This window comes from Curcuma longa, chromosome 11 (assembly GCF_044706935.1).
Source record: "Curcuma longa cultivar G26 ecotype Majalengka, Jawa Barat chromosome 11, ITB_CL_G26_1.1, whole genome shotgun sequence".
NCBI classification, from domain to species: Eukaryota; Viridiplantae; Streptophyta; class Magnoliopsida; order Zingiberales; family Zingiberaceae; genus Curcuma; species Curcuma longa.
The window spans coordinates 4,203,033-4,229,542 of NC_133871.1; the positions used below are offsets into that span (position 1 = coordinate 4,203,033).

The 26,510-nt window shown below is 38.3% G+C and overlaps 6 protein-coding genes across 7 annotated transcripts; 1 reads left to right on the plus strand and 5 right to left on the minus strand.

Annotated features, from left to right (window-relative positions):
• Positions 1-1,911: 1,911 nt before the first annotated feature.
• Positions 1,912-2,460, minus strand: LOC141841609 (transcription repressor OFP15-like). Its single transcript, XM_074729790.1, has one exon. It carries the CDS (start codon positions 2,458-2,460, stop codon positions 1,912-1,914), a length of 549 nt encoding a protein of 182 aa, XP_074585891.1.
• Positions 2,461-3,467: 1,007 nt separating this feature from the next.
• Positions 3,468-4,779, minus strand: LOC141841005 (uncharacterized). The gene has a single exon (XM_074729120.1). It carries the CDS (start codon positions 4,558-4,560, stop codon positions 3,745-3,747), a length of 816 nt encoding a protein of 271 aa, XP_074585221.1. The 5' UTR covers positions 4,561-4,779; the 3' UTR covers positions 3,468-3,744.
• Positions 4,780-5,794: 1,015 nt separating this feature from the next.
• LOC141841938 (uncharacterized) lies at positions 5,795-9,824 on the minus strand. 2 transcript variants are annotated; one of them, XM_074730141.1, is made up of 4 exons: positions 9,722-9,824; positions 8,109-8,264; positions 6,609-6,695; positions 5,795-6,097 (listed from the first exon to the last, which is right to left on the minus strand). In XM_074730141.1, exons 2-4 carry the CDS (start codon positions 8,258-8,260, stop codon positions 6,004-6,006), a joined length of 333 nt encoding a protein of 110 aa, XP_074586242.1. In that variant the 5' UTR covers positions 8,261-8,264; positions 9,722-9,824; the 3' UTR covers positions 5,795-6,003. The 2 variants fall into 2 exon arrangements, with proteins under 2 accessions (XP_074586242.1, XP_074586243.1); XM_074730142.1 differs by lacking the exon at positions 9,722-9,824 and adding an exon at positions 9,473-9,613.
• Positions 9,825-10,092: 268 nt separating this feature from the next.
• LOC141840224 (uncharacterized) lies at positions 10,093-12,923 on the plus strand. Its single transcript, XM_074728144.1, has 8 exons — positions 10,093-10,555; positions 10,637-10,738; positions 10,836-10,917; positions 11,064-11,083; positions 11,170-11,230; positions 11,993-12,051; positions 12,299-12,403; positions 12,530-12,923. Exons 1-8 carry the CDS (start codon positions 10,130-10,132, stop codon positions 12,590-12,592), a joined length of 918 nt encoding a protein of 305 aa, XP_074584245.1. The 5' UTR covers positions 10,093-10,129; the 3' UTR covers positions 12,593-12,923.
• Positions 12,924-15,131: 2,208 nt separating this feature from the next.
• Positions 15,132-16,529, minus strand: LOC141841187 (peroxidase 5-like). Its single transcript, XM_074729318.1, has 4 exons — positions 16,293-16,529; positions 16,009-16,203; positions 15,735-15,900; positions 15,132-15,649 (listed from the first exon to the last, which is right to left on the minus strand). The coding sequence occupies exons 1-4, from the start codon at positions 16,527-16,529 to the stop codon at positions 15,216-15,218; spliced, it is 1,032 nt and encodes a 343-aa protein (XP_074585419.1). The 3' UTR covers positions 15,132-15,215.
• Positions 16,530-22,283: 5,754 nt separating this feature from the next.
• On the minus strand, positions 22,284-25,785 carry LOC141841633 (peroxidase 5-like). The gene is made up of 5 exons (XM_074729816.1): positions 25,540-25,785; positions 25,254-25,448; positions 24,980-25,145; positions 24,492-24,909; positions 22,284-22,647 (listed from the first exon to the last, which is right to left on the minus strand). Exons 1-5 carry the CDS (start codon positions 25,774-25,776, stop codon positions 22,284-22,286), a joined length of 1,380 nt encoding a protein of 459 aa, XP_074585917.1. The 5' UTR covers positions 25,777-25,785.
• Between the last annotated feature and the right edge of the window lie 725 nt (positions 25,786-26,510).

A 26,510-nucleotide genomic window follows, 5' to 3' on the forward strand; every position in this document is an offset into this window, starting at 1 on the left:
ATGAATTTATTTGTTTGTTTATTTATTTGTTATTTGTCGAGTCAATGAAGTTTGAGGAAATATAATAAATGCACGATTTTTATTTATTTATACCAAACACTCTTATTTATTTATTTTTTAAAAAATAAAATATCACTTTGTGATTTATGTAAAATAGTTTTATAGCCACCAAATGGAAGTGCTTAGCCACCGGATTCGGACGGCATGTCTTTTTCTTCGTTAAATTCCTAATGATTTTGATCTCTGGATACACTGTCGACTCTAGTTTTTTCATGTAATTATTTTAATAATTTTTTTTGTTTTTCATGAGTCATGATTTCAGTCTCCATTGCAAAATAAATAGAAAATTCAATTCCAATGAAGTCATATAATATAGTTTTTGTCTGAGAATGACATAATTCGGACGAATTAAATGGAATGAAATGAAATTAAAGTCGGAAACACTATTCCTACTTATAAGTAATATGTTTCATTATATTAATTAGCTTGCTTAATGAGTTTTATGCAATGAAATGAAAGAATCATCACAATTATCGATTAGTTAAAATTAAATGAGTAAATTTCAATCCAAATATTTTTTTTGAAAAAAAAAACACTTCTTCCATGAAAGTCAACAGATTCATGAGGAGAATAAGCATCCAATCAAATCGATAACTTGAGTTAGAATATTTAGGAGTTTTTAATTCTATGACTTCTCAGCCAGTATGTAAACATTAAAAATTAAAAATAGATGGAATATGTTTCATGAAAATTTCATTAATTAAACCAAATTTACAACTGTTTCCCTCTTTTCTTCCTCTTCGATGTCAAGAACAGAAGATCTTGAAGAAGAAGAAGAAGAAGAAGAGGAAGCAATGAAGCTCCAAAGTAGTTATTTCGTTGTGTATAATATTAGACAGTGGAATGAATTTATTTGTTTATTTATTTACTGGTTATTTGTCGTCGAGTCAATGAAGTTTGAGGAAATATAATATATGCACAATTTTTATTTATCTATACCAAACACTCTTATTTATTTATTTTTTAAAAATAAAATATCACTTTGTGATTTATGTAAAATATATAGTTTTATAGCCACAAAATGGAAGTACTTAGCCACTGGATTCGGACGGCAGCAATGGCTTGTTGAGTCTATTTAAGCCCTTAGAATTTTTTTCCAACTTCATGTCTTTTGCTTCCTTAAATTCCTAATGATTTTGATCTGGATACAACTGTCGACTCTAATTTTTTTCATGTAATTAATTTTTTATTTTTTATATTTTTTTTCGTGAGTCATGGTTTCAGTCTCCATTGCAAAATAAATAGAAAATTCAATTCCAATGAAGTCATGTAATATAGTTTTTGTCTGAGAATGACATAATTCGGACGATCGAATTAAATGGAATGAAATGAAATTAAAGTCGGAAAGATTATTCTTTTTCTGTAAAGGTGTAATCTGTCACCAAGTCTGCGGAAAGCCCATACGATCGGTCTCACGATCATTTGTGAGGAAGTAAATCAAGAAATTACAGTTGATCACGACGGAGAAGGATATTGATCGACTTTGTAGATGGAAATTCGAACTAAACCTTGCCTTCTTCTACAAGTATGCGGAAAGATTATTCCTACTTATAAGTAATATGTTTCATTATATTAATTAGCTTGTTTAATGAGTTTTATGCAACGAAATGAAAGAATCATGCATCATAATTATCGATTAGTTAAAGTTAAATGAGTAAATTTCAATCCAAATATTAAAAAAAAAACACTTCTTCCATGAAAGTCAACAGATTCATGAGGAGAATAAGCATCCAATCAAATCGATAACTTGAGTTAGAATATTTAGGAGTTTTTAATTCTATGACTTCATCCAGTATGTAAACATAAAAAAATAAAAAAAAGATGGAATATGTTTCATGAAAATTTCATTAATTAAACCAAATTTACAACTGTTTCCCTCTTTTCTTCCTCTTCGATGTCAAGAACAGAAGATCTAGAAGAAGAAGAAGAAGAGGAAGAGGAAGCAATGAAGCTCCAAAGTAGTTCCATGAACGCTGCTACGATAACTTCGTGGGTGCTCTTTGCGTTGGCCTTCAGGTACCACCGCAGCATCTCTTCCAGCCACGCCCAGTCTCTCACTCCATGTGCCATCACCATCTCCTCCATCGACCGCTTAAAATCCTCATACGGGTCGTCCGACTCCACTTCCATCGCCACGCTCCCCTCCAACGCCGACTGCAACACAGAGCTCGTCGCTGTCGTCCCCGGCTCGAAGAAGAGCCTCTCCGATTTCAGCCCGCCGGCCACTACCTCGCTCAGGCACGGCGACGACTCGGCGAGGTCGAAGAACGCGCAGTCGTCCGAGTCATGCTCCAGCCTGAAGGAGAGCGTCTTCGGCTGCGTGCAAGGAGAAGAGGAGGAAGTGCTGTGCTTTAATATTCTAGAGAAGAAGGAGGAGGTGAAGCCTAGTTTTCTGCCCATGATCAGTTTCAACCTTCTCGGCTAGCTCAAGAAGAGGATTTCAGATTTGATGGAATGATCAGAGAAGTGAGCAATAAATAGAGGAGGAATATGGATTTAATTTCCTCCATTGTTGGTGATGGCCTCCCTCCAAATCTCCCATTCCGATACAGTATTTGAAAATTAAATCTGAACCAAATCGACAGGCTCAATAGAAAACTGAGAATATGACAATACGTGGTGCATGTGTCGATACCAGCAACATTTGAACTTTGGGAGAACTTTAATTCTACGGAGAAAAACAGAGAAGATAGTTGGTGGGAAGATAGGAAGTCTCTTAATGGCAGGGCTCAAAATGTGCTAGTGTGAATAATGTGCACGAGAGGAAGATGTGACACAACAGGTGACTTAACAGCATTCGTATTTGTCCACTGCTACAACGATCGATCGAGCAGGAAAAGCCTCTAGGCTTTGATGGAGCACTTTAGTCTCCATCTTAATTCTCATATTGCTATATTCCTAATTAAGGGAGAACAAGAGCTTCTTGTCCCCTCGTCAAAGAACATTCATCTGCTTGTATTTGTCCACTGCTCTTTGTTCTAATTCTTCGTCCGTGCGCGTGTGTATATATATATACACACACACACACGTAAACCCATGCAAGCGAGCATAAAGCACTGCGCCATTGGGTCCTCCCTTCCCCATGATACGTGATATATAAACTTTAATAAGCTGCATGCCTTGTAGCATGTCAGCTAATGAGAGCTTAAAGGCCGCAATCATGTCTGCTAGACCCAAACATTACATTTTGGAGAGAAAGAAAATATGAAAGCAATCAATGGAGACAAGGAGGAATATAATTAATAATGATTGCTAGCTAATTTGAAGGTGCAATGTTCCATCGTTATTTATGTAGTTCAATCACAAGTCGACAAGATTGTCATGGTCGTAAGGAATAAGGATGGTACAGGGACTTTGTCTTAGACAAAAGATGACTACTTTGCTAGTGCTCAAATAATAGACACCAAGCTGGAGTGTTTCTTATTGCATGAGCCCTATTGCTATTACATATATTTATTGCCTTCATAATTTGTTTACAGGAGAAATATTTAAATAGGCAACATAAATATTCTATCATCCTTTTTTTTAATTTTAATTTTTTCCTTTTTAAATTTACTGAAAGTTTATTAATTTCATTCCTTTTCCTCCAAATATTTTCCACAAGAAAAGTCTTGGTCCTTTTGGAAAGAAAGGAGTACGCGGGCCACAGCCGTAGTAGCCTAAATTCTAAACCCGATTCATCCGCTATTCGTCCGGACCCACCGGGCGCCGGTGCTTCCGCTTCAGCTCCGCTTCCTCGCCCCACGACGCCGCTCGCCGCCCCGACGATAACCGCTTCATCGCATCCAACCCCGGCACCACCACGCTCTCGCAAGAGTCTACGGACGCAGACCCTTTTCCCGTCTTCGTCTTCGTCTTCGCCAACACCACGCCGCCCTTCAGCGACAAGTTATTCAGATCCTGCTGCGCCGCCACCACAGCAGACTCCACGACGGTTCCTTCCCTGCGGCCGCATCCGCCTATGAACCGGAACAGATTTGCCCAACTGCCCGTCTCCTTTCTCCCCTCCGTCCGCCTGCGGCAGCACCGCTTCTTCTCCGACAGGACCTTGCCGGCGCAGGACACCTTGGGGGACCCCGGCTCGGCCGGATCCGGCACTGCCGGCTTCTTCTTCTTCTTATCCTTGGGGAAGAACCTGCACTGGGTGGGGCGTCGGACGGAGCGGCCGTCATAGGCTGACGCCGCCTGGACGTTGGCGCGGGGCAGGGCGATGATGAGCGGCTTGTTCTTGGAGGCCGCCGGCGACGGCAGCGGGTTCGAGTTCGAGCAGGAGAATCGGTCGGAGCTCGAGGAGCGGGACTTGGGGTTGGTGGCGCCTTTGGTCGACTCCTCCCGGTCGTAAACGCGGTAGCCGAGGCTCCACCCCACGGCCGGAACCTCGACGGTGCCGTAGGCGATGTGATGATAAGGATCAGCATCGACATCCTCCTGCGTGGCGTCTCCCCGGCCGACGGTTAAGCTAGTGTTGCTGGCCAAGCTCTCCATATAGACTTGAGGCATTGGAAGGAGGAGGAGGAGGTGAATAAGGAGAATTAATTAGGAGGGTTGTTACGGTCGTGTCTAATGGAGTTTGATGGGTTTAAAAGGAAGAAGAAGATGAAGAAAAGGAAGAAGAAGAAGAAGAGTCAATTGGAACAATGGTGCAGTACAGTGCATGAAGACGACGTTGATGGAAATATTGGCTCCGCACAGGACATGGCCCAGTGGACTTGACCTCTCAAGTCTACTGAGAGAAACAGTGGAGAACACTACTTTGAATTTATCAAAGCCCCTTTATTATTAAAAAAACAAATATTCAATTCGTAGTAATACCATCCTTCATGGTGGATTCATCTAACAAGTCACACACTTAGTATGAAGATCTCTTTCAACCCTTTCGACAAAAAAATCACACCTTGCATGAGGGTCTCTCCTCCTTTTATCAAACAGCATTAACTAGTAAAACAAGAATCCTAGATCAAAATTATTGCACTCGAGTCAAGTATTTGTGTCATATATTTGATCTACAATACAATTTGAGCAGAACATAGTTTACCAAGTGGTTTTTTTTTTCATTTGAAATATATAGAAAATGTTTTTCAGTTGTATGTGAATTTAAATAAAAATATTTTTTTTATTTGTATGTGGATTTAAATAATGCTGTTTGATAATAAAACAGAGCAGTTGTATACCAGCTTTGCATGAGCAGTGGCGTCAACAGCATTATGTGGTTGGTCTTCCACGTTACTTGGGCCTTAATCAATGGTGTTGAAAATTTTGGCCGAAATGATTTTCTATATGCCACCTGTGAGGTCAACACATTCACAGAACCAATTGGATCGTATTACGGGGAAGAAAAAGGTTGATCAGTTTATGCAATCAACACTTTGCAGTTTAATATGTTGATATAAGTTTTTTTGACCAATATATTTGACCGGGTCAATGCCTGTGTCAATATGTGGTTCAACCAATGGATTAATCCATTAGATTCAAAAACCAAAACATTTTGTGCAAGAATCTAATTCAGGGTGAAAGTAATGAAGTTGTGACCTTAGTTAATGGCAAAGCTGCTTAATCAAAGTAATCTACTTGATCTACCATTTAAATAGTAGCCATCACAAAGTTACAAGATGTAGTTGCTGTAATTGTGTATCTAACAGTCTCCTTGTTGTATAGTAACAGAACTACTGGGTCTAAGACTAATTTGATCATTTGTATCGGACATTGTGCCAGTAAAAGAAAAATGTGCCTGATAAAAATATGTAAGCAGCAAAACTAGCATTTAAGATTTATCATTAAATGGTCATTGTTTGTGTTTCAAAGAAAACTTTATGCAAATTTTTTGAAGATAGCATCATCCCTCGAGACTAAAAAGTAACAGAATGGAGATCATCGAACAGAGAACATCGGGTAAATAACCTGAAACACCATAGCAACTCTTAGTTTCAGCCATATCTTTCAAACTTACTTATCCTTCTGCTCCTGAAGAAGAGATGCAAGACCTACAGGCGACTGATTAGTTGCTGAAGGTTCTTGCTTGCTCACGACATCTAAGGATCTGCAATGAACATGGAGAATAGCGTAAGGTTCTTGTTTGTTCAAGTAAACATGTGTTTCAGAATATAGATGAACCTAGTTCCCTATGAGAGTTTAACCATTATGTCACTAGATAAATGTGTCACTAAACAAGAGCACTTCAAACACTTAATCGGTGTTCAGTGAAGTGCTAATCGCAGGAAAAGATCTGATTTCCATGTGAATAATCAACCATAGCACTCCCTTTAAGAAGAATTGTGCAAGTGTTTTGGAGTTTGCATATTACGAAATATTCAAACTGGAAGCAAACCTCGTTGTCTAAAAAATAGCATTTTGCATCAGTTGAAAAGTTACAAGAAGTTCAATGATAAAAAGAAACACATCAAGTCAGCTTGTAATCACTTTATGCAAATATGCTCAAAATAACATGCCTAATACTAAAAGAAACAGAACAAAAATTACCAAACCGAGAACATCAAGCGAAAAGGTACAAGTGCAGCTCTTTTGGTTTAAGGCATACGTTTTAGACTTACTTATCCTGCTTCTGAAGAAGAGATGCAAGCCCCATAGGCCATTGAATAGTTGCTGAAGGTTCTTGCTTACTGCTAATGAATGAGGATCTGCAATGAACAGGGACCACAAAATTAAGATTTTTGCTTGTTCAAGTAGACATGTCTCAAGCAAGAGATTGGGCATAAGTGACATGTGGCAAGCTGCATTGCTTTGATAAAAAAGTACATATTATTCTTATATTTCTTTTAGGTTTATCTAAACTAAATGTCAGCTGTTAACTGTAAAGAAAAAATACGACTTCATCAAATCATTTGACTGCATAAGTGCAACCAATCCATTTGTTCCATAACGTCCTCATTGAAAAAGTCTCAAAAGAAACATGAAACTGTTCATTTCATACTCATTTGTTAATTATCAGGAAGATCCAAGACATAAACCCACTCCTTCATTGTTTTCAAAGCATCCTTAATGACATTTGTACCAACTGCTACAGCAGTATTTATTTTTTTTAAGAAAACATGAAACTTGAGGTTATATTTCAATGACCAAATATAGAAAAGCTGTCATAGAAATGGTTTTCTCTTAAGATAGGTTAAATAAAGTTCCTAGCAAGAGTTTGACCATTTTATCACTTCTGAAATGTAAGATAACTGCAATTATAAAGTTGCAATGATCAGTAAGCTTCAAATTTCAGGAAAAAAATTCTGAATGCCATTGAATATTCATGGTAGTACACCCCTTAATCTAAGCAATGAAAGTATATTGAAGTTGGAATATTATGGAATGCCTGATCTGGAAACTATCTTTGTCTTCCAAAAAAGAGCATTTGCATCATTTAACTCACATAAGGAATTTTGACACCCTAAATATAACTTTTTCATAATGTTCAAATGTTAAGAACCTCAGGACACCACCACGAGACAATAACTTGGCAACTGATCAAGGTTTGAAATATTTGATTCGCATTGTAGTTTTAATCCTCAGTCAAAACAATATAGTATTCCGTGCTGTATTGGCTGTGCAAACATGTAGTACTGGAGGAACCAAAGAGGGCAAAAGGAATTGAGGAAGGAGAGGAAGAAGCTCTGAGGAAGGGGTAGAAGAGAAAGGACTTGGCTAAACTCGCAGTGGAAACCCTAGCCCTCGTGCTTGCACTTGCTTGTGGAAGTCGTCGTCAGAAGTCCTTATAGCTCTCAGAAGTCACTGATGCTCACTGATAGGCGGAGGCCTTCTCTTTGTATCATCATGTTGAGCAGCTTTCACATGTTGGTCGACTAGTGGAATGATAAGCCTCATCTGTGCTGATCAGCATGGAATATTTTTTCAAGCCTTGCAACTAATTCTAATGTCTGACAATATAATAGAGATTGGTATGACCAGGACAAACAAAACTATAAGAAACATATAGCAAGACAAGTAAAACAGGAACCATATTACCAAAAGGAAATAGAATAAGCCTCCACAAATGGGATGCAGATAGAAATATGCTATGGGGAAAACATACAAATAAGAGCACTTACTCAGGAGGCAACAGGCCCTCATAAGCAAATGTAGACATGCCTTGCCTTTGTTTGTGCTTGGGATTGCTTGTACATAACACATAAATTCTCCCACGACGTTTAACTACCCTACAAAACTCACAAAGTTTCTTCACTGAAGCTCTAACCTTCATGTCTCTGAAAAATAAAAAAAACACACGAAAAATATTAGCTCCAACATAAAGAATCTTTAGCTCAACTGTAAGTGTAATTCTGTCAATGTACTATCTGGCTAAAATTTGACGTGGTATATATATTAGATATTTTTGCTCCAGGCACATGCTTCAACTTTATAGAAATGTTATTTGTCACAAATCACATAAGAGTTACCAGCATTAGTAATATGAAGATAAGAAAAATTACATAAAATTTAGAAACAATACCAAAATAATTAGTCCAAAACAGAAGCACACTATAGAACATCAGAACTAACCAGATCTACCAATGAACAAGATCCTACAGATATTTTGAACAGACGAAATTAAACAATTTCAAACAAGAAAAGCTTCAGTGAGGTTGCAGGTTAAGTGCATCACTCACCAGCATTGTCAAGATTAATTAAACCACAAGACTAGATTAGATTTCAGGCAAAACGCATATGTAAAAATCAGAGCACTGGGTTTCAAAAATCTCAACATTAAAAATCATGAGGTTAAGAACTGATCCCATTTAAATAATACAAAATACAGAATGATAAAACTTAGGTTGTTATATAAGCTTTACTGAGATATGCTTCAGGTAGGTTGTGCTGTCTTATCAAGGTCAGTCAACAGAACAGCAATAAATCTCAGGAAGTCTTTGGTTATGTTTAAGCATCATCAGTTCCACAGCTCCTTGAAGCATGATACTATTGATAATGTATAACAATATGCATCGACATGAGAGTTAATATTCTGTTTCACTATGCTTAAACAATGTAGGAGCATGCTTAAATAAAAAACGATATAAGTTTGTAACTCAAAATCTTCATTGGTAAATCATATCATAATCAAAGTGAGCAATTCATTAGAAATATTCATTCACAAAATCGGAATTGCGAATGAAGCAAATATTTGTCATTGAGAACTTAGTTCTATGTATTAACGATAGGCTTGCATCATACATCATTTAAAAAACAAAGAAATCATATGTCAAGATTGTCAATACTCAAGAGAAACCAAATTATCTTCCCAATCAATAAAAAACCTCCACCAGCGGACCACATTCGTATCGCTTCATAAAATTCATGATGAACCATAAATTGATGGCCATTAAATCAAGTATGGATCAGAGTAGAAATTACAATTAAAAAATAGTCTTTTCATATGAAATAGATCATAATACATGAAAGATAAAAAAAAATCTACGTAGAAATGCAGTGATAAATCAAATTCACGCAGAAAGGAACATAGAATAAGCTGGTTAGCAGCGATCAGAGGTTTCTAGGAGGAAACCCTCAAGCGGATTCTAATTTCATATACCCAGCAGCTTCTCAGGACAACCACGCAACCATCCCTAATCGGTGACGAGAACTTGAGCCGTGAGCGACAGTGAAGAAGACGTTCATCCAAGGAAAATGCTAGATATAGAGAAAGCGAAAGAGAGGGAGACAGGACCTGGCTTCAGGTCGACGAGATTGGTTTCCGCAAGGAGAAGATCGCTGGCGTTGCGAAAGGAGCAGGAATTCGACTCAACAATGACGACGAATGGCCAGAGAACCACTCGTCCCGGGTTAGGGTTGATGTATAGAAAATTTCGTTTTACCCCCTACTTTAATCCTTTTCTAAAACGCCCATATAGTTTAATATTATCATTTTACTCTTAGAAAATGAGATTGGGCTTACGGACATGAACCGGCCTGCTGGCCGGTACTGGCCCAATTACAATTTCTGACAGGCCCGTTATAGCCCACAGTTCGGGGCCGGTCCGCCGCCACTTCTATATGATATCTGCGTTTTGCGTTGACAGGGTTTAAGTTCCTCAAGCCAATCGATTTCCGCCGATCCTTCACGTCCTCGTCGGCGATGGCGGCGGTGATCCAGACCTTCGAGGCACCTGCCACAGCTACGATGGCCGGTAGAAAGAGGAAGCCGAATCACAGCAAGGCAAAGAAGCCAAGCAAGAGGTTCAAGCCGACACACATGGTAGCCGACAAGCACCGGAAACCTAGCAACAAGATGAAGAAGTTGTTCCGGAAGAGAGCCAGGGAGTATCATTCGGACGAAGAGGAAGAAGTTGACGAAGAACTCCCTGCGGATCCTTCTAGTGACGAGGGGGAACAGGGCGAGAAGGATTTGGATGAGGGGAATTACGGCGGCGGCGATTCCGAAGGAGATGAGGAGGATGAGGAAGGAGGGCAGCATGGAATCACCAGGTTCCTCGAGGGTTGCAGGGCTTTTAAGGTCGCTTTTGCAAAGATTATGAAGAGGCACCTCCAAGATGATCCCCTTGTAAGTGTTATAGTTAAAGATGTTTGATTTGAACGTGATCAATGAAAAAAATTCTAAATGTTTTGGCTTTGGTCCTCTCAGGGCCCAGTATTGTCCGCGCACAAAAAGCTTGTTGCGGAGAAGCTCGCAGAAGAGGATTCTGAACAGAAGATGAAAGGGGAGACGAAAAAGCTAAAACAGTCTGTTAGTATAATAATAATTATTATTATTTTCTCTGTTTGCCTTAACTTGGGGCTGAATGAAAATAATGTATGTGTTCATTTTCTAATGTATAATTTAGGCTTCCGAGAAGGGGCATGTGAAGCCTGATACATTCTTAGATGCAAAGGAGAAGCTTCTTATCAGCATTGCAACTAAAGGAGGTAAACTTAATGTTTCCACTAAAGGGTGGTACTTAAAACCTTTGCAACTTGTGTTATTCTAAATGATAGTTATACACTGCTTTAGTTTATTTTACCTCTAACTAGACAGCCTTCGTCTTGCATGTGTGGGTGTGTTGGATTCTCAGTGGTGAAGCTATTCAATGCAGTAAGCATACCATCTTACTGAAGTTGCAATTAGCAGTCGTGTGGCAGAATTACTATTTGATGCTAACATATAACTCTCCTATCCAGGTCAGTAAGGCACAGAATTCCCAAAGTGGCTTGAATAGCTCAAGTTCCAAAGATGCAAAAGGTAATGAATGGTGAATTTGCATTTTGTCATGCTTGATACTGTATTGAATTATGAAAATCATCTTCTTATTATCAAAGAACATTAGTGTCTTAGTGCCAATATGATCCAATTAAAAATTTGAATTATGCATGAAAATTATTCTTGACACAACCATTATGTAATGAATGGTGATTTTATATATGTTGAATTAGAGGTTGAAATAGCAAGGCTGGTGTTATGTCTACAACTAGATCCTTTTTCTGGTACTAGAACGTGGAGATTGACATCCTAATTTATCTCACATGAAGTGTTGATAGATAATGAAGGTTTATAAGCTTCGGTGAAATACTTGTAGGCAAAGAGTGACAACTGTGATGACATGTAACTTGATAGCCTTTTAATTTAGTTCACTACCATGCGAGATTATTTGATGTTCTGCACAGGCAATTTCAAGATTTAATGATCATTTAATCAAGTACCTACTGAGTGTTTCTTTGTGTTTAATAGCTGACTTAGTTTAAAATAAATCCTAAGGTTTGTTTTAATCATGTTGGCTGCATTTACAAAACATTACTTCTGGTATGATATTTCTCATACAGTCGCTTGCAATCTATGCTGAACATAGCTTAAAATCGGTTTCACTCATTAAACTTAAGCACAGCAATAGGTACATTAAGCATCTTTTACACTTCTGCCCTTAATTAATGATTAATTACATATTAAGTCCACGTATATTACTTTTGAAAGCATTCTATAGTGACCTGTGTCTTGTGATATGAACAGCGTTGGCAAAAAGAAGAAAGCAAGCATTTTTTTCAGAGCTACAGAAGCCAACAACACAGGTATGCTGTTGCTTCCCATCACACAACTTATTGGATTTTGTCACGTGGTCTTTTATTATGGTTGGGGTTTGGATCTCCATGTAATGAGCATCTTTCAATTTCTGATATTTTTCAAAGCTCTCTTGCAAAGCTCTACAATGGCTCTAATTTAACATCAGCATTCTCTATTATTGAAATGGTATTTTCATTAATACTGTCTTATCTAGGTCGTCTATCATGTATGTATTTTTCCTCGTGCTTTGTGCAGATCTCTGATTCTAGTAAGCGAAACAGCAATGAACCTGGATGGGCTCCCTTACGTGAAAATTACATGCTTACGAATACAAAGTTGAAGGACTGGGATAAAATGGCAGTAAGTGGAAAAAGAATGAATGATCCCCTGAAGCCATTTTTCATTTATTTTTTCTGTAGGCCGTCGAAAAGTTTTGCATCAGCATCTCACAGAATGCTTATTGATATCTTTCTCTTCTGCACACAGGAGCCTTCAGCAGAGGTTGGTGCGGAGAAAATTTTATCTGATAGTTCTTCAGAGGAGGAATAGTAACTGAAAGATGCCCTTCAGTAGCAGAAGCTCGGTTCATGCAAAAGGTTAGTTATTCTCAGTATTCCGATATGGAGTTGTCGTATTGCACTTGAGTTTCTAGGCGTGCGTGAGCAATCTCGAATTCCATCTGGTTACGAGTGGAGAAGATGCTAACACAGGAAATTTTCAGTCTCTATATCTGTCTCTCTTTACGTAATATGTAAGGGCACATTTACGAATGCCTTAGGAAACGTATAATGTGGGCGAATATGGTTATTGATTTCTTCTGTAACTTGATGTTTTCTAATTATTACAACACTCTTGGTGAAGGGTGCCATTTACTATCCCCGTAACTAAAGAAAATCAAAACCGACGAAACTCTCTTCAAGAAGATTGAAGTGACTCACCGTGAAAAAACTTATATGAAGAAATTTGAAGAGATTATAAAAATTAAAAATTTAAAAGATAGAATAAAAAAATTCTCTTGCATTATAATGAAAAAGAAAAAGCATATAAATAGGTTTTATATCAAAATTCTTCAACCTATCATTCAATAACAGATCTTAGACACCAGATCACATAACACATGTTTTGAACACCTAAAAATTCAGATAAAATTATCAATGATTAAAATTTTATAAAATATTTAAATTTTAACTTAAAAAATATGGAAAAATTTATTTTATAATTCAACAGTAACTTTGTTATCAAATTCTGTGAACATGTGTTTTACTGCACTTGTTTTTCAATGCGTCATATTAAAAGGTTTACAATTTAAATCGTGTCAACGTTTCAATTTCGGACAAAAACAATACCATTTGAATATCGCATTGCACTTATATAGTTTTGATATTTTTTATATAAAACATATTAATTAAAAATAAAAATTTTAATTTAAATATTTAAATATAAAAAATAATTTTATGTATATATTAAATTAATAGAATAATTTTATTAGATTTTAATTAAGTCTATTTAAATTATCTCAATTATAATTAAGAATTATTAAAATTATTTAATAAAAATTGAAGTTTATTACATATTTCGTGTGTTCATAGTTCCGTTGCCTATCTTGTTCCATGCGTGTTTCGTGTGACTATGGACACACGTGGTCCAGGCGATACTTCCGAAGGTGTCATTGGGCTCAAACAATGTTTCTAGAGGTGTCGTCGAACGTCACTGGGCTCGGGTGACATTTCTAGAGCCATCATCGGCCCCCTGCAATACTTTCGGAGGCGTCGTTGGTCCTAGCGTGATGCCTTCAAACGGTGTCCTAGCGTGTTGGTGTCAATCTACTAGCGAAATGTCCCACATGATGTCTTTCAACGATATTTCAATCGGAGCCACTTGTACTAATATCGGTTTGCTAGCGAAATGAGATGTTTCTTTCGTATGGAATGAAATAGATTGAAATTTTAATCGAGGATTAAATGCATGATTTTAGGCATATTATTTCTTCAAACTTAGGTTTCCTTTTTAGGTGCACCCGTTTGTCATACAATCCTTTTAAGCCGTTGTTTTGTGTTTAAGTTCTCTATGGACTGGTCGATTATTTGCCTTTGCCCCGATGCACAATCATGACTATGACATTTTTATTCATATGAAAATGATGCAGACAGCTGTCGTCCAATCTATGCTCGATCTTTTCACAGGCCGGGCCTTAACTGGATTCGGCCCGTCCCAACTGGATGTGGCCCGTAATCAGAATCGGATCAATGGGTTAGTTATTTGTTGATTCGGATGAATGGAACGGGTTGATTAAGGGTCAGGCCTTAAGTAAACTGATGGTTTAAATGGCTGATTAATAGTTTATTTATTTTTAATGGGGGTAGTTTAATATCAATTAATTCATTTATTGAATTTTTTTTAATATGAGACTATTGTTTATTTTTATTGAATTATTTTTATAACTTATTTATTTTAAATCTTCTAATATAGGATTATCATACTTTTATTAATCTAACTCTTTTAAGAAATTATTTATGAGTCACATCCTCTTTTAAATTTGTGGAGATATAATTTAGTCAATAATAAAATTATATATTCGTCGAACATATAAAATACTCATATTAATATTAGATAAAAATTATTAGTATAAAAAAATGATTTAAGATTTAGTATAATTTTATTCTTCGTTTACTTTGGCTCCTGATTTTTGAAAACTCAAACACTATTAGATAATTAAACAAAAGTTATAAAAATAATAAAAAAATATATTTTTTCACAGAATAAGTAAAAGATTTTAAAATCGAAGGAATTAATTTTGATTCTTTTAGACCTTAAATAGATAAATAGATAATTTAAATAAATATATGACTTTTTTATTTTTTTTAATTTTACAAATTTATAAATTTTAAATATTTAAAAAATAAAATATAATTAATAATTTTAAATTGTCATGAATCGTTCGTAACTGACAGTACTAAATCGTAAATCTTTATCTTCTTTTTCTGCAAATTATGGTTAAGAATGAGATTTTGTGAATCATCGATTTTAAATTGTGGTCGAATATTCTATGCTAAAAAATTACGGTAGATGACCAAATTTAGAACATTGCTCATCCAAATCCATATTGGTGAACTTTATTTATTATTTTAAATATCATATTACGGTACCACACCCCGGGGCTTTGCATTTGTATTCATATAAAGAAAGATGACCCCAATTCGATTGAGTTGGGCACTCTGCAGTTGGTGCGTATCTCTCCGTTGGTCCCGGTCAGCACGTCGATGCTGCCCATCCTCACTATCGCCGCCGAAAATCTACTCTTGAAGACGGCTGAGTTGAGCGCGAACAGGGTCACCTGCGCCGCTGCCGCCGGCTTCGACACCAGCGTCTGGTCCGACGTGAACAGCCCCCTGTGCCTCAAGATGCCCTGGTAGAAGCTGTTGTCGAACCCAAGCTCGCTCGGCGGGTCCATCGGCACCTCGGTGTTGCTCTCCGCCGTCGGGCATTGCTGCTGCAGCTGAGCCGCGTACGCCGGGTCCAGCGTCGGGTCGACTCCGGAGCTGCTGCTGAAGTTATACAGCCTGCTGATGAAGGCAGGGCAGTGAGCGACGCCAATGGTGTGCGCTCCTGAACAAACATATATATACAAAATTACTCAAATAATATAATATTAATTCTTCAAATTATATAATTATTAGCGACTAATCAATACCTGAGAGAGTGATCATCTCGTATTGGGTCAACCCTTTCCCGGCGAAGACTTTAGTGAGTTGACCGAGTCGGAGATCGGAAGTAGGGAGCTCCAACATGCTCTCGCTTGCCCTCGAAATTCTCCCGTCTCTTCTTCCAGCAGGAAGATCGTAGAAATGTCCTCCATACTGCAATCGCACATTACATTAATCCTTTACTCTCCAAAATATATATCATTTAAACATCGATAGATTGTTCGAGCTAGCCAGCAAATGCTTTAATCATATCATCCTTACGTGTGCAACGCTGTCTCGGGCAATGAAAGCGAGAATGTCCGCGCAGGAGACGACGCCGGGGCAGGCAGCTTCCAGTCTGGCCTTTGCATTATCGATGACTTGGAATGCTTCTTCCTCGATGGTTTGGTTTATCTCGGCGTCCTTCTCCGCCGTGTTCCCATTCGCCGAATCGATGAGAACCGATCCATCGCAGCCCTGCTCCGTCAAATGAATACGATCAGAAACTTAAGTAACATTCAGACATGGTAACGAAGCTTCGATCGATATGCAATCGATATACTGACTCTGACAAAGCAGTCGTGGAAATGCATCCGGAGAAGGTCAGCGCCGATGCCGTCACTTTGCTGGACAGCGTCATTGAAGGTTTGCCTGATGAGGGTTTCGGCGGTAGGGCAGGTTTGGGAGTAGAAGCCCACTCTGAGCTGAGCAGCTACTGCAGCGCTCATCAGGCAGAGAACCATGCAGGAATAAACAGCTACGGACGCTAACGCCGCCATTGTTGATCTCCCACAAGGAGCCATTATTAATTGCTTCTCTGAGCCAATGGGTGGCAAGGTGGAAGGAAGCGAGCCCCTATTTATAGGAATCGTGGTGTGCACTGATTTACTTTAATTTGCGGCAGCCCTCCATAACTCCATAACCATTGAAGGGTGGACAACTGCCAACCACATTACTGTGCTTCGTGACCTGTTCCGGGACGTCTCCGAGGAATAATGGAGTTGTTATTTAAGTAACAGAGTTGTATATCGGAGGCATAAATGAATTAATATTTGCATGGTAGAGTTGTTGCATTGGACAAGTTCGAGATGGATCCTGCAAAATTCATTTTCTTGAGATTTATGCCCTCCCCTCACTTAGCTGATTATGAGCTAGGTTAACTTAAAAAGTCGTTCAATATCGTGATTTAACTCCACTATGACGCCGACGAAAAAAAAAACGCTCGGGTCAACGTTATCAACCTATGATTATCAGAAACTTGACTGCATTATCACTTTTGCTGCAGTGTTGTTCCCGGACGCAACTCTTCGAGACACTTAATTGGCTAGTGGAGTATTCGTTCCAGAGGAATTGGAATTTAGATTTTATTTTATTTACTAAATCTCAAATTTGTAGAATGATAATGGATTTAATATAATTATTTTTGTCGGATTTTATCTATTTTCTCGGCTCGTGGATAGCATATATAGTTCATGCCTCTATTGACCATCCTCACCATCTTGACTAAACAAATTAATCATGAGTGTTGGTGTTGAGGATTGTGCATGGGTTTAACTAGTCAAATTAAGAAGATAGCCTCAATCGAACCACATGCTGAAAAGTACTTATGTTTAAATCATCATAAGTATTATGAAAGATTAAAAAAAATAACAACAAAGAGAAAGGGTAGAGAGATTAGATGATCATACAATTAAGTTTAGAAGTTATAGAGCTTTTTATCTCAAATCCTAATGGCATATTAGATCGTATAGTATATGGATCATGTTCGCATGATATCAAATATGAATTTGATTGGACTCGAATTAATTAGGCTCATATGAGCACACCCAAAACCCAGTGGCTCTATATTTATTTAATATTTTATAAAAATGATTATGGGTAAGATGGACTAATACAATTCTAAAAAAATAATAATAATAATCCCAGTAGCCACATCTCTGGAGTGGCCGGCCCGGTTGGACTAATACAATTCTAGATTATATGTTAGGTGACACAACTTGAGTTGTCTAGAGCTTGTGTGGGTCAAACTCTCTCGATCCAACTTGTCAGATTTACCTGTTCGTGTTTAGGTAGAGTATGAGACAACCCAAACTGATCATAATGTCATACTGACTCAGTCCAAGTACGATCGCCCCGGTTTACACCTCTATCTTAATTAATTCATACGGCTCAATTAATACTAATTTTGACGTGCTTTGTAAAAAAAAATTAAAGTGGTAAGTATTTTGGTACGAAAAGTAGAGGTTTTATTAGGTTAGATATATATTAATTACATATATATATATATATATAAATCACTTCATCGATCATTAAATAAAGCAGAGAATTGCAGCAAAATGAAGTTGAATTAATATTATATTAGCAATATATTTAAAATATACCCTAATTTCTTTAATTTTGCTCCAATATCTCTACCTACTTTCTCTCTAATAATACGCAAACCGCAGCAATCATTAATTTTAATAGATTCACGAGCAACTAACTATAAACGACGTAGTGGGGCACATATCAAGCTCCAGACGAGTGAGTCGATCTAATGGGGCAGTTGGGGGCAGTTGTCCATCGCACATCACCACGTACGTTAATTTCCTGACTCACTGTACACTTATACGTACGGTACAGTTGGAATGACCTAAGTCTACCCACGAACTTGCCACAAGTTAGTGTGGTACACTTGTACTGTAGAATTTGAATGCCCTAGGTGTACCCACTGACAAGTTAGTGGGGTATACAGTTATACGGTTGAATTCGAACGCCCTAATAAGCGATGGAATCAAGAATTATAATTTATTAGGATTAAAAAAAATTAATAAAAAAAATCTGAGTCGATTGGTAGACGATAGGAATTGCACAATTATATATATATATATATATATATAATTTTAATATTCTGCGCGACGGAGAAATACGCGACCCCTGCGCGACACCCGTAACCCCCGCTCACTGTCGCTGCCGTCGCCGTGCCGTCCGACCACCGTCGGCCGCCGGACCGGGTGCGATCGACGCGCGACTCACCGGCGCATCGGTCGACGCCGGATTCCGGCCGGATAGTGGTCGGAATCCGACGAATTTGGCCGGAAACCTCCGATTGCGGTGCTAAGCCACTTGCGAGCGAATTGTGGCCGGTTTCCGGCCGGCCGAGGAAGGACCGCCGGCGGTCCTTCCTCGGCCTATCTCCGACCGTGATTTGGTCGGAAACCGGCAGCGATTTGGCCAGAAACCGGCCGCGATTCGCCGGAATCGCAACGAGCAATGGCCACGCCGGATTTCGGCCACAATCCGACCGGAATCTGGCACCTATTGACAGGCCAACGAGTGGCGCGTCGATCGGGCCCGGTCCGGCTACCGGCGATGGTCGGACGGCGCGGCGACGGCGATCGGAAGCGACGGGGGTCGAGGGAGGGACACTGTGCATTCCTACTTTTGGACGGTCAGATTTGCGCAATCGCGTGTTGGACGGTGGATTGACTGTCGCGCACGATGATGTCGCGCAGAATATCAAAATTATATATATATATATATATATATATATATAAAATTTAAAATTTTAGATATAATCGGATATGAACAATTACATATAAAAAAATTTAAATGACCCCGCGCTAAAGCTCAAGCTGGCGTTAACCTCCCTCCGCCCTTACCTATAGTTGAGTATTTCTTGGGCATTGGCCAACCACTCGTATTCTCTATATTAAGTTGAACGATTTCATGCCCAAGGTCAACACGTAATAAAAGGGTGTCGATCTTGTCCCGACAAAGCGCCTTTGATGCTTGAGATTTTGAGAATAAGAAATAATAGAACGAAATAGATGATTTTGTGAGAGTGAGCATAGCTTGTCCTTATATTATCGATTTTCTTTTATAGTTCTTGCTACGTAACAATAATCATTATAACATTAATATTCTCCTTCTGCAACGGTTGTTAATCATTATTATTACTTTTTTGTTTAACAATGTCCTCTCCTCTAAAGATCTCCTTTGTTTATTGTTCCAGCTAAATACCAAGATGGTCAAGCCACCAGTCAACGAACGATCCGACGTGTGCGGCTTCTTAGTGGAGCTCGAGGGAGAGGATGATGAGAACCTAAAATACACTTCAACAGGAGGTGAAAATGGTGCCAGGAAGACCTGGCAGGCCACTCCAATGCTCAAGTCAGTATTCCGTGGAAGGAAAAATGAAAATGTAGAAGAAGAAGAAAAGAAGAGTGTAGAAAATCAAACCAGCCCGTGGAAAAGAAGAAGAGCTCCCTCTTGGAAGAAGAGGTGAGAATCTGAAATACCCAGCCCTTGGAGAAGAAGGAGAGCTCCTTCTTGGAAGAAGAGGAAGAAGAAGAAGAATCCCCTTTTTGTTAGAGCTCTCCCATTATATAAGTGTAGGAGGAGACCATCTCTGACGCATGTCCTTTCCTCTTGCTTCTTTTTGGCATTATGTGTAGGAAAAAGGAATTCAAGGATATTTTCTATGACAACTTTATAAAGGCTTTTTATGTGGCTATATGTCTTGGGAACATGCACAGCTTGTTGAATCCACAAAAGACAAATATTGATACTATTCCATTTGACTAGCATTGCCAAATCAGTCCTAGGCTTGACTCCCACTTGACTCTTGACTTTTATCTTAGAAAAAGAGTCACGTCATCTATGGTACTGACATCATTTATAATGATAACATTCTTCATTAATTGTATGTATTACCTATTGCTTACCTCGTCTTTCTTTCTTGAGCATTAATCGATTATTATTTGCCTCTGAGCCTACTAGACTTTGAAGTCTAGCACTGTGACTCCGAATCTATTTCTGAGCACTAGTTCTAACATCGAGCACTATGTGGCTCCGAACATCGAGCACTATGATACTGTCAGCGTTTGACTTGCTCAAGGTGATGTGCCAATGCAACCCCACCCTGTGCTAACCCAGTTATCTTGCTGAGTTACCATTTGTTTGGGTCACGCTTGACCAAGCTGCCGAACTAATATAGCCTAGCTGGTCTGACTTTCTGACTTGCCGTATTGGTCCAATCTATCGATCTGATCCGACCTCTTGACTTGCCAAACTACTAGAGTACCTATGGATCCGGCCATCTGGGAGCATTTAGGCACTTCAGTTTGAGTGCCTCGTTTGTTGGGTGGCCCAGAAGTTGAAGATTCGAGAGCTCAAGCCAAAGTACGTGTAAGTCTTACATGGACTAAGACGTAGTAACAGACAGTTACAAAGAAGATGTGTTCCTTGGATTTCTCTCTATGAGGTGTCACTACAAGAAAATCCCTCATTAGTGACGAATTAAAAAAAAAATCGTCACAAATTCTTTTACAACGAAAATAATTCTTTGCTATAAAGTCGTCGTCAAACTTTGCGACGAAAATTTTGCGTTTCGTCGCACAATTTAGCAACAAAAAAATGATTTTGATCGCCGAATTCATCGCTGATTGACGACGAATCAAATTTGTCACCTATCGACGACGAACCTTATTTTCGTCGCCTATCGATGACGAATCTTATTTTCGTCGCTAATCGACAACGAAAATGAAAATCTTTTTCATCCTAAAATATCGATAAACAATAAGTTACGATAGATTTACGATAAAATTATTTTCGTTGTAGAATTCGTCACTGATTTGCGACGAATTTCATTTTCGTCGCAAAATTAATTTTTTTCCCTATTCTGCTTATCGTTGATTATCCTGTATATACAATGAAATATCGATCCAATCGGATCGTTTCATAAAATACATATAACCTGTCAACATCCATATCAATATCAATATCAACAATACACATTTACACAAAGATCTATATCAATAACAACATCCATTTCAATATCAACATCCATAATATACAAAGATTCAAATAATGAAAGATCCATAATATCAACATCCATATACAAAAATCCATAATATCAACATCCATATGTCTATAAGTCCAAACCAACATCCATGATGAATCTGTTGGGTTGCAAAGGTGCAAACATAATCTCACATCTAAAACACATAGAAAAGATCATGAGTTTAAAAGGATGAAATATACCTCCATAGGATGAGGCTTTTTTGATTGAGCCCAAGAATAAAATCATGCGGACTTAGGCCCAAAGTGGACAATATCATGTCATTGTGGAAATATTTTGATTGTCATTATGGAGATATTTTGATTCTATCGGTTCTAACAAAATCCACAACATCCATATCAACATCCAGTCATATAAATCCAAATCCATACATATAAGTGATGTAAAGAAGTCTGAGGACGAGGAAAAGATACAATAGAATTATCGTGCTCGTTTTTGCTCTCCGGAGACTCTGCTTCCTTCTCCGTTAATATCTTTTCGTGTCCTGCATAAGAAAACAAAAAAAGAGAGAAAGTATCATTCTTAAAATCAAAACTAAAACCTATAAACTAAATATGTAAAGACTTAATTACCTTTTTTTTTAAATTTTCTTAAAAAAACCTGTTTAAAAATAAATTAACAGTATTATTAAAAATTTATAAATTAGTAACTTGCAGCTCTAATAAAATGATAAATATTAAAAATAATGATTGTAAAAAATTCATATACAAAAAACTTATGAGGAACCATCACCATCGTCGTCGTCGTCATCATCACGAGGAGCGGATTGCAACTGAAGATGTTGCAAGATCAAGTTTTGTTGTCTTCGCAATTCATTAATTTCTTGATCTCTTTGTCTCATTTCCTGATCTCTTTGTCTCATATTTTCATCTCGTTGCATTAATAACCCTTTCAAGTGGGTAACCTCTTCAGTCAAATTATGGATCTGTGACATGACGACTGTGGAGGTGGTAGAAGATGAACCAGCAACTTTATGAGTTCTGCTCAAAGAACTCATATCCGATATCCTTCCACCACCTTTGGATCCTTCACTGGCCTCCAGCCACAGACTCAGATCATTCCCAACAGAGGGCTCGGATCTATCATTTTCAGAGCTAAATTATTTATTAAAAATTATTTTTAGAGCTAAGTCTATTTAAATTATAGTTAGAAATTATTAAAATTATTAATCTAAATTATTTATTTAAAATTAAAGTTTATTACATGTATTATGTTCATTGTTCCATCATTTATTCTGTTCCATGTTGTTTTGTGTGACTGCGAGCACATGCGGCGTGGACGATGTTTTTGGAGGCATCATTGGGTTTGAGCGATGTTTTTAGAGGTGTCATCGAGCCTCGTTGGGCCCAAGCGACACTTCCGAAGTCGTCATCGGGCTCGGGGCGACACTTCCGGAGGCGTCGTCAGTCTCACACGATGCCTTCTTTATGTTGGTGCCGATCTGCTAGTAGAACGTCCCGTGCGATATTCCAGGGGGAACCACTTATGCTGGTGCTAGTCTATTAGTGGAACGAGATGTTTCATTCGTATCAAAAGAAACGGATCGAGTTTTTAATCCAGCATTAAAAAACATGATTTTAGATGTATTATTTCTTCAAACTTAGGTTCCTTTTAGGTGCACCAGTTTGTCAATACTAAATGCTTTGTTATGGAAGATTGAGAACTAAGTCATGCAATCTTTTTAAGCCGTTGTTTGGTGTTTAAGTTCTTTATGGACTAGTCCATTATCTGCCTTTGCCCCAATGCACAATCATGACTATCACATTTTTATTCATATGAAGATAATGGAGACAGCTGTCGTCCAAGCTATGCTGGATCTGTTCCCAAACCGGGTTTCGGCCCGTCCCAACCGGATGTGGCCCGGAATCAGAATTGGATCAATGGGTTAGTTATCTGTTGATTCGGATCAATGGGTCCGATCCATAATTAGCACGGGCTGATTAAGAGTCAGACCTTAAGTAAACTGATGGTTTAAATCGCTGATTAATAGTCTACTTATTTTTTTAAAATTATTTTTAGATTTTTAAATTATTTAACAATATTTAAGTTATATTAATCGGTGTAGTTTAATATAAATTAATTTATTTATTGAAATTTTTAATATGAGACTATTGTATAATTTTATTGAATTATTTTTTTAACTTATTTATTTTAAATCGTCTAATATAGGATTATTATACTTTTGATCTATTAAATTTATTAATCTAACTCTTTTAATAAATTATTTATGGGTTACATTCTCTTTTAAATTTGTGGAGATATAATTTAGTCAATAATAAAATTATATATTCGTCGAACATATAAAATACTCATCTTATTAAAATATACTAATATTAATATTAAATAAAAAATTATTAATATAAAAAAAGATGATTCAAGAATTAGTATAATTTTATTCTTCGTTTACTTTGGCTCCTGATTTTTGAAAACTCAAACACTAGTAGATAATTAAATAAAAGTTATAAAAATAATAAAAAAATATATATTTTTCAAAGAATAAGTAGAAGATTTTAATATCCAAGGAAATAATTTTGATTCTTTTATACCTTAAATAGATAAATAGATAGTTTAAATAAATACATGTCTTTTTTACTTTTTATTTTGCAAATTTATAAATTTTAAATATTTTTAAAAAAGTAAAATAATAATAATAATTTTAAATGGTCGTGCATCGTTGACAGTGCTAAATCGTAAATCGTAATCTTTGAAGGTTAAAATTTTGGTTAAGAATGAGATTTTGTGAGTCACCGATTTTAAATTCTGGTCGAATATTCTATACTAAAAAAATTGAGGTAGAATTTAGAGCATAGCTCATCCAAATCTATATTAGTGAACTTAATCTTTTTATTTATTCTTTTAAATATTATATTACGGTACCACACCCCGGGGCTTTGCATGTTTTATTCATATAAAGAAAGATAACCCGGCCAATTCGATTGAGTTGGGCACTCTGCAGTTGGTGCGTATCTCTCCGTCGGTCCCGGTCAGCACGCCGATGCTGCCCATCTTCACCATCGCCGCCGAAAATTTACTCTTGAAGACGGCTGAGTCGAGCGCGAACAGGGTCACCTGCGCCGCTGCCGCCGGCTTCGACACCAGCGTCTGGTCCGACGTGAACAGCCCCCTGTGCCTCAAGATGCCCTTGTAGTAGCTGTTGTCGAACCCAAGCTCGCTCGGCGGGTCCATCGGCACCTCGGTGTTGCTCTCCGCCGTCGGGCATTGCTGCTGCAGCTGAGCCGCGTACGCCGGGTCCAGCGTCGGGTCGACTCCGGAGCTGCTGCTGAAGTTATACAGCCTGCTGGTGAAGGCAGGGCAGTGAGCGACGCCAATGGTGTGCACTCCTGAACAAACGTATACAAAATTACTCAAATAATATAATATTAATTCTTCAAATTAGCGACTAATCAATACCTGAGAGGGTGATCATCTCGTATTGGGTCAACCCTTTCCCGGCGAAGACTTTAGTGAGTTGACCGAGTCGGAGATTAGGAGAAGGGAGCTCCGACATGCTCTCGCTTGCCCTCGAAATTCTCCCGTCTCTTCTTCCAGCAGGAAGATCGTAGAAATGCCCTCCATACTGCAATCGCACATTACATTAATCCTTTACTCTCCAAAATATATATCATTTAAACATCGATAGATTGTTCGAGCTAGCCAGCAAATGCTTTAATCATATCATCCTTACGTGTGCAACGCTGTCTCGGGCAATGAAAGCGAGAATGTCCGCGCAGGAGACGACGCCGGGGCAGGCAGCTTCCAGTCTGGCCTTTGCATTATCGACGACTTCGAATGCTTCTTCCTCGATGGTTTGGTTTACCTCGGCGTCCTTCTCCGCCGTGTTCCCATTCGCCGAATCGATGAGAACCGATCCATCGCAGCCCTGCTCCGTCAATTGAATACGATCAGAAACTTAAGTAACATTCAGACATGGTATAACGAAGCTTCGATCGATATGCAATCGATATACTGACTCTGACAAAGCAGTCGTGGAAATGCATCCGGAGAAGGTCAGCGCCGATATCGTCAGTCTGCTGGACAGCCTCATCGAAGGTTTGCCTGATGAGGGTTTCGGCGGTAGGGCAGGTTTGGGAGTAGAAGCCCACTCTGAGCTGAGCTGCTACTGCAGCGCTCATCAGGCAGAGAACCATGCAGGAATAAACAGCTACGGACGCTAACGCCGCCATTGTTGATCTCCCACAAGGAGCCATTATTGCTTCTCTGAGCCAATGGGTGGCAAGGTGGAAGGGAGCGAGCCCCTATTTATAGGATTCGTGGTGTGCACTGATTAACTTTGCGGCAGCCCATGGACAACGTAACTGCCAGCCACATTACGCTGCAGCTTCGTGCATGACTTGTTCGGGACGTCTCCGAGGACATAATTGAGTTGTTATTTAAGTAACAGAGTTGTATATTGGTGTATAACTGAATTAATATTTGGATGGTAAAGTTGTTGCATTGGACAAGTTCAAGATGGATTCCTGCAAAATTCATTTTCTTGCTCTCTTCATCTTATTATGAGGTTGACTTAAAAAGTCGTTCGATATCGTGATTAAATTTAACTCCACGATGGCGCCGACGAAAAAAAAAAAGCTCGGGTCAACGTTATCAACTTGACTGCATTATCACCTTTGCTGCAGTGCTGTTCCCGGACGCAACTCTTCGAGACACTTAATAATTGGCTAGTAGTGGAATAGTCGTTCTACAGGAATGGAATTTAGATTTTATTTTATTTACTAAATCTAAAATTAGTAGAATGATAATGGATATATTTTTGTCGGATTCTATCTATATTCTCGGCTCGTGGATAGCATAGTTCATGTGCCCCTTTTGTCCATCCTCATCCTCTTGACTAAATAAATTAATCATGAGTGTTGGTGTGGAGGATTGTGCATGGGTTTAACTAGTCAAATTAAGAAGATAGTCTCGATCGAACCACATGCTG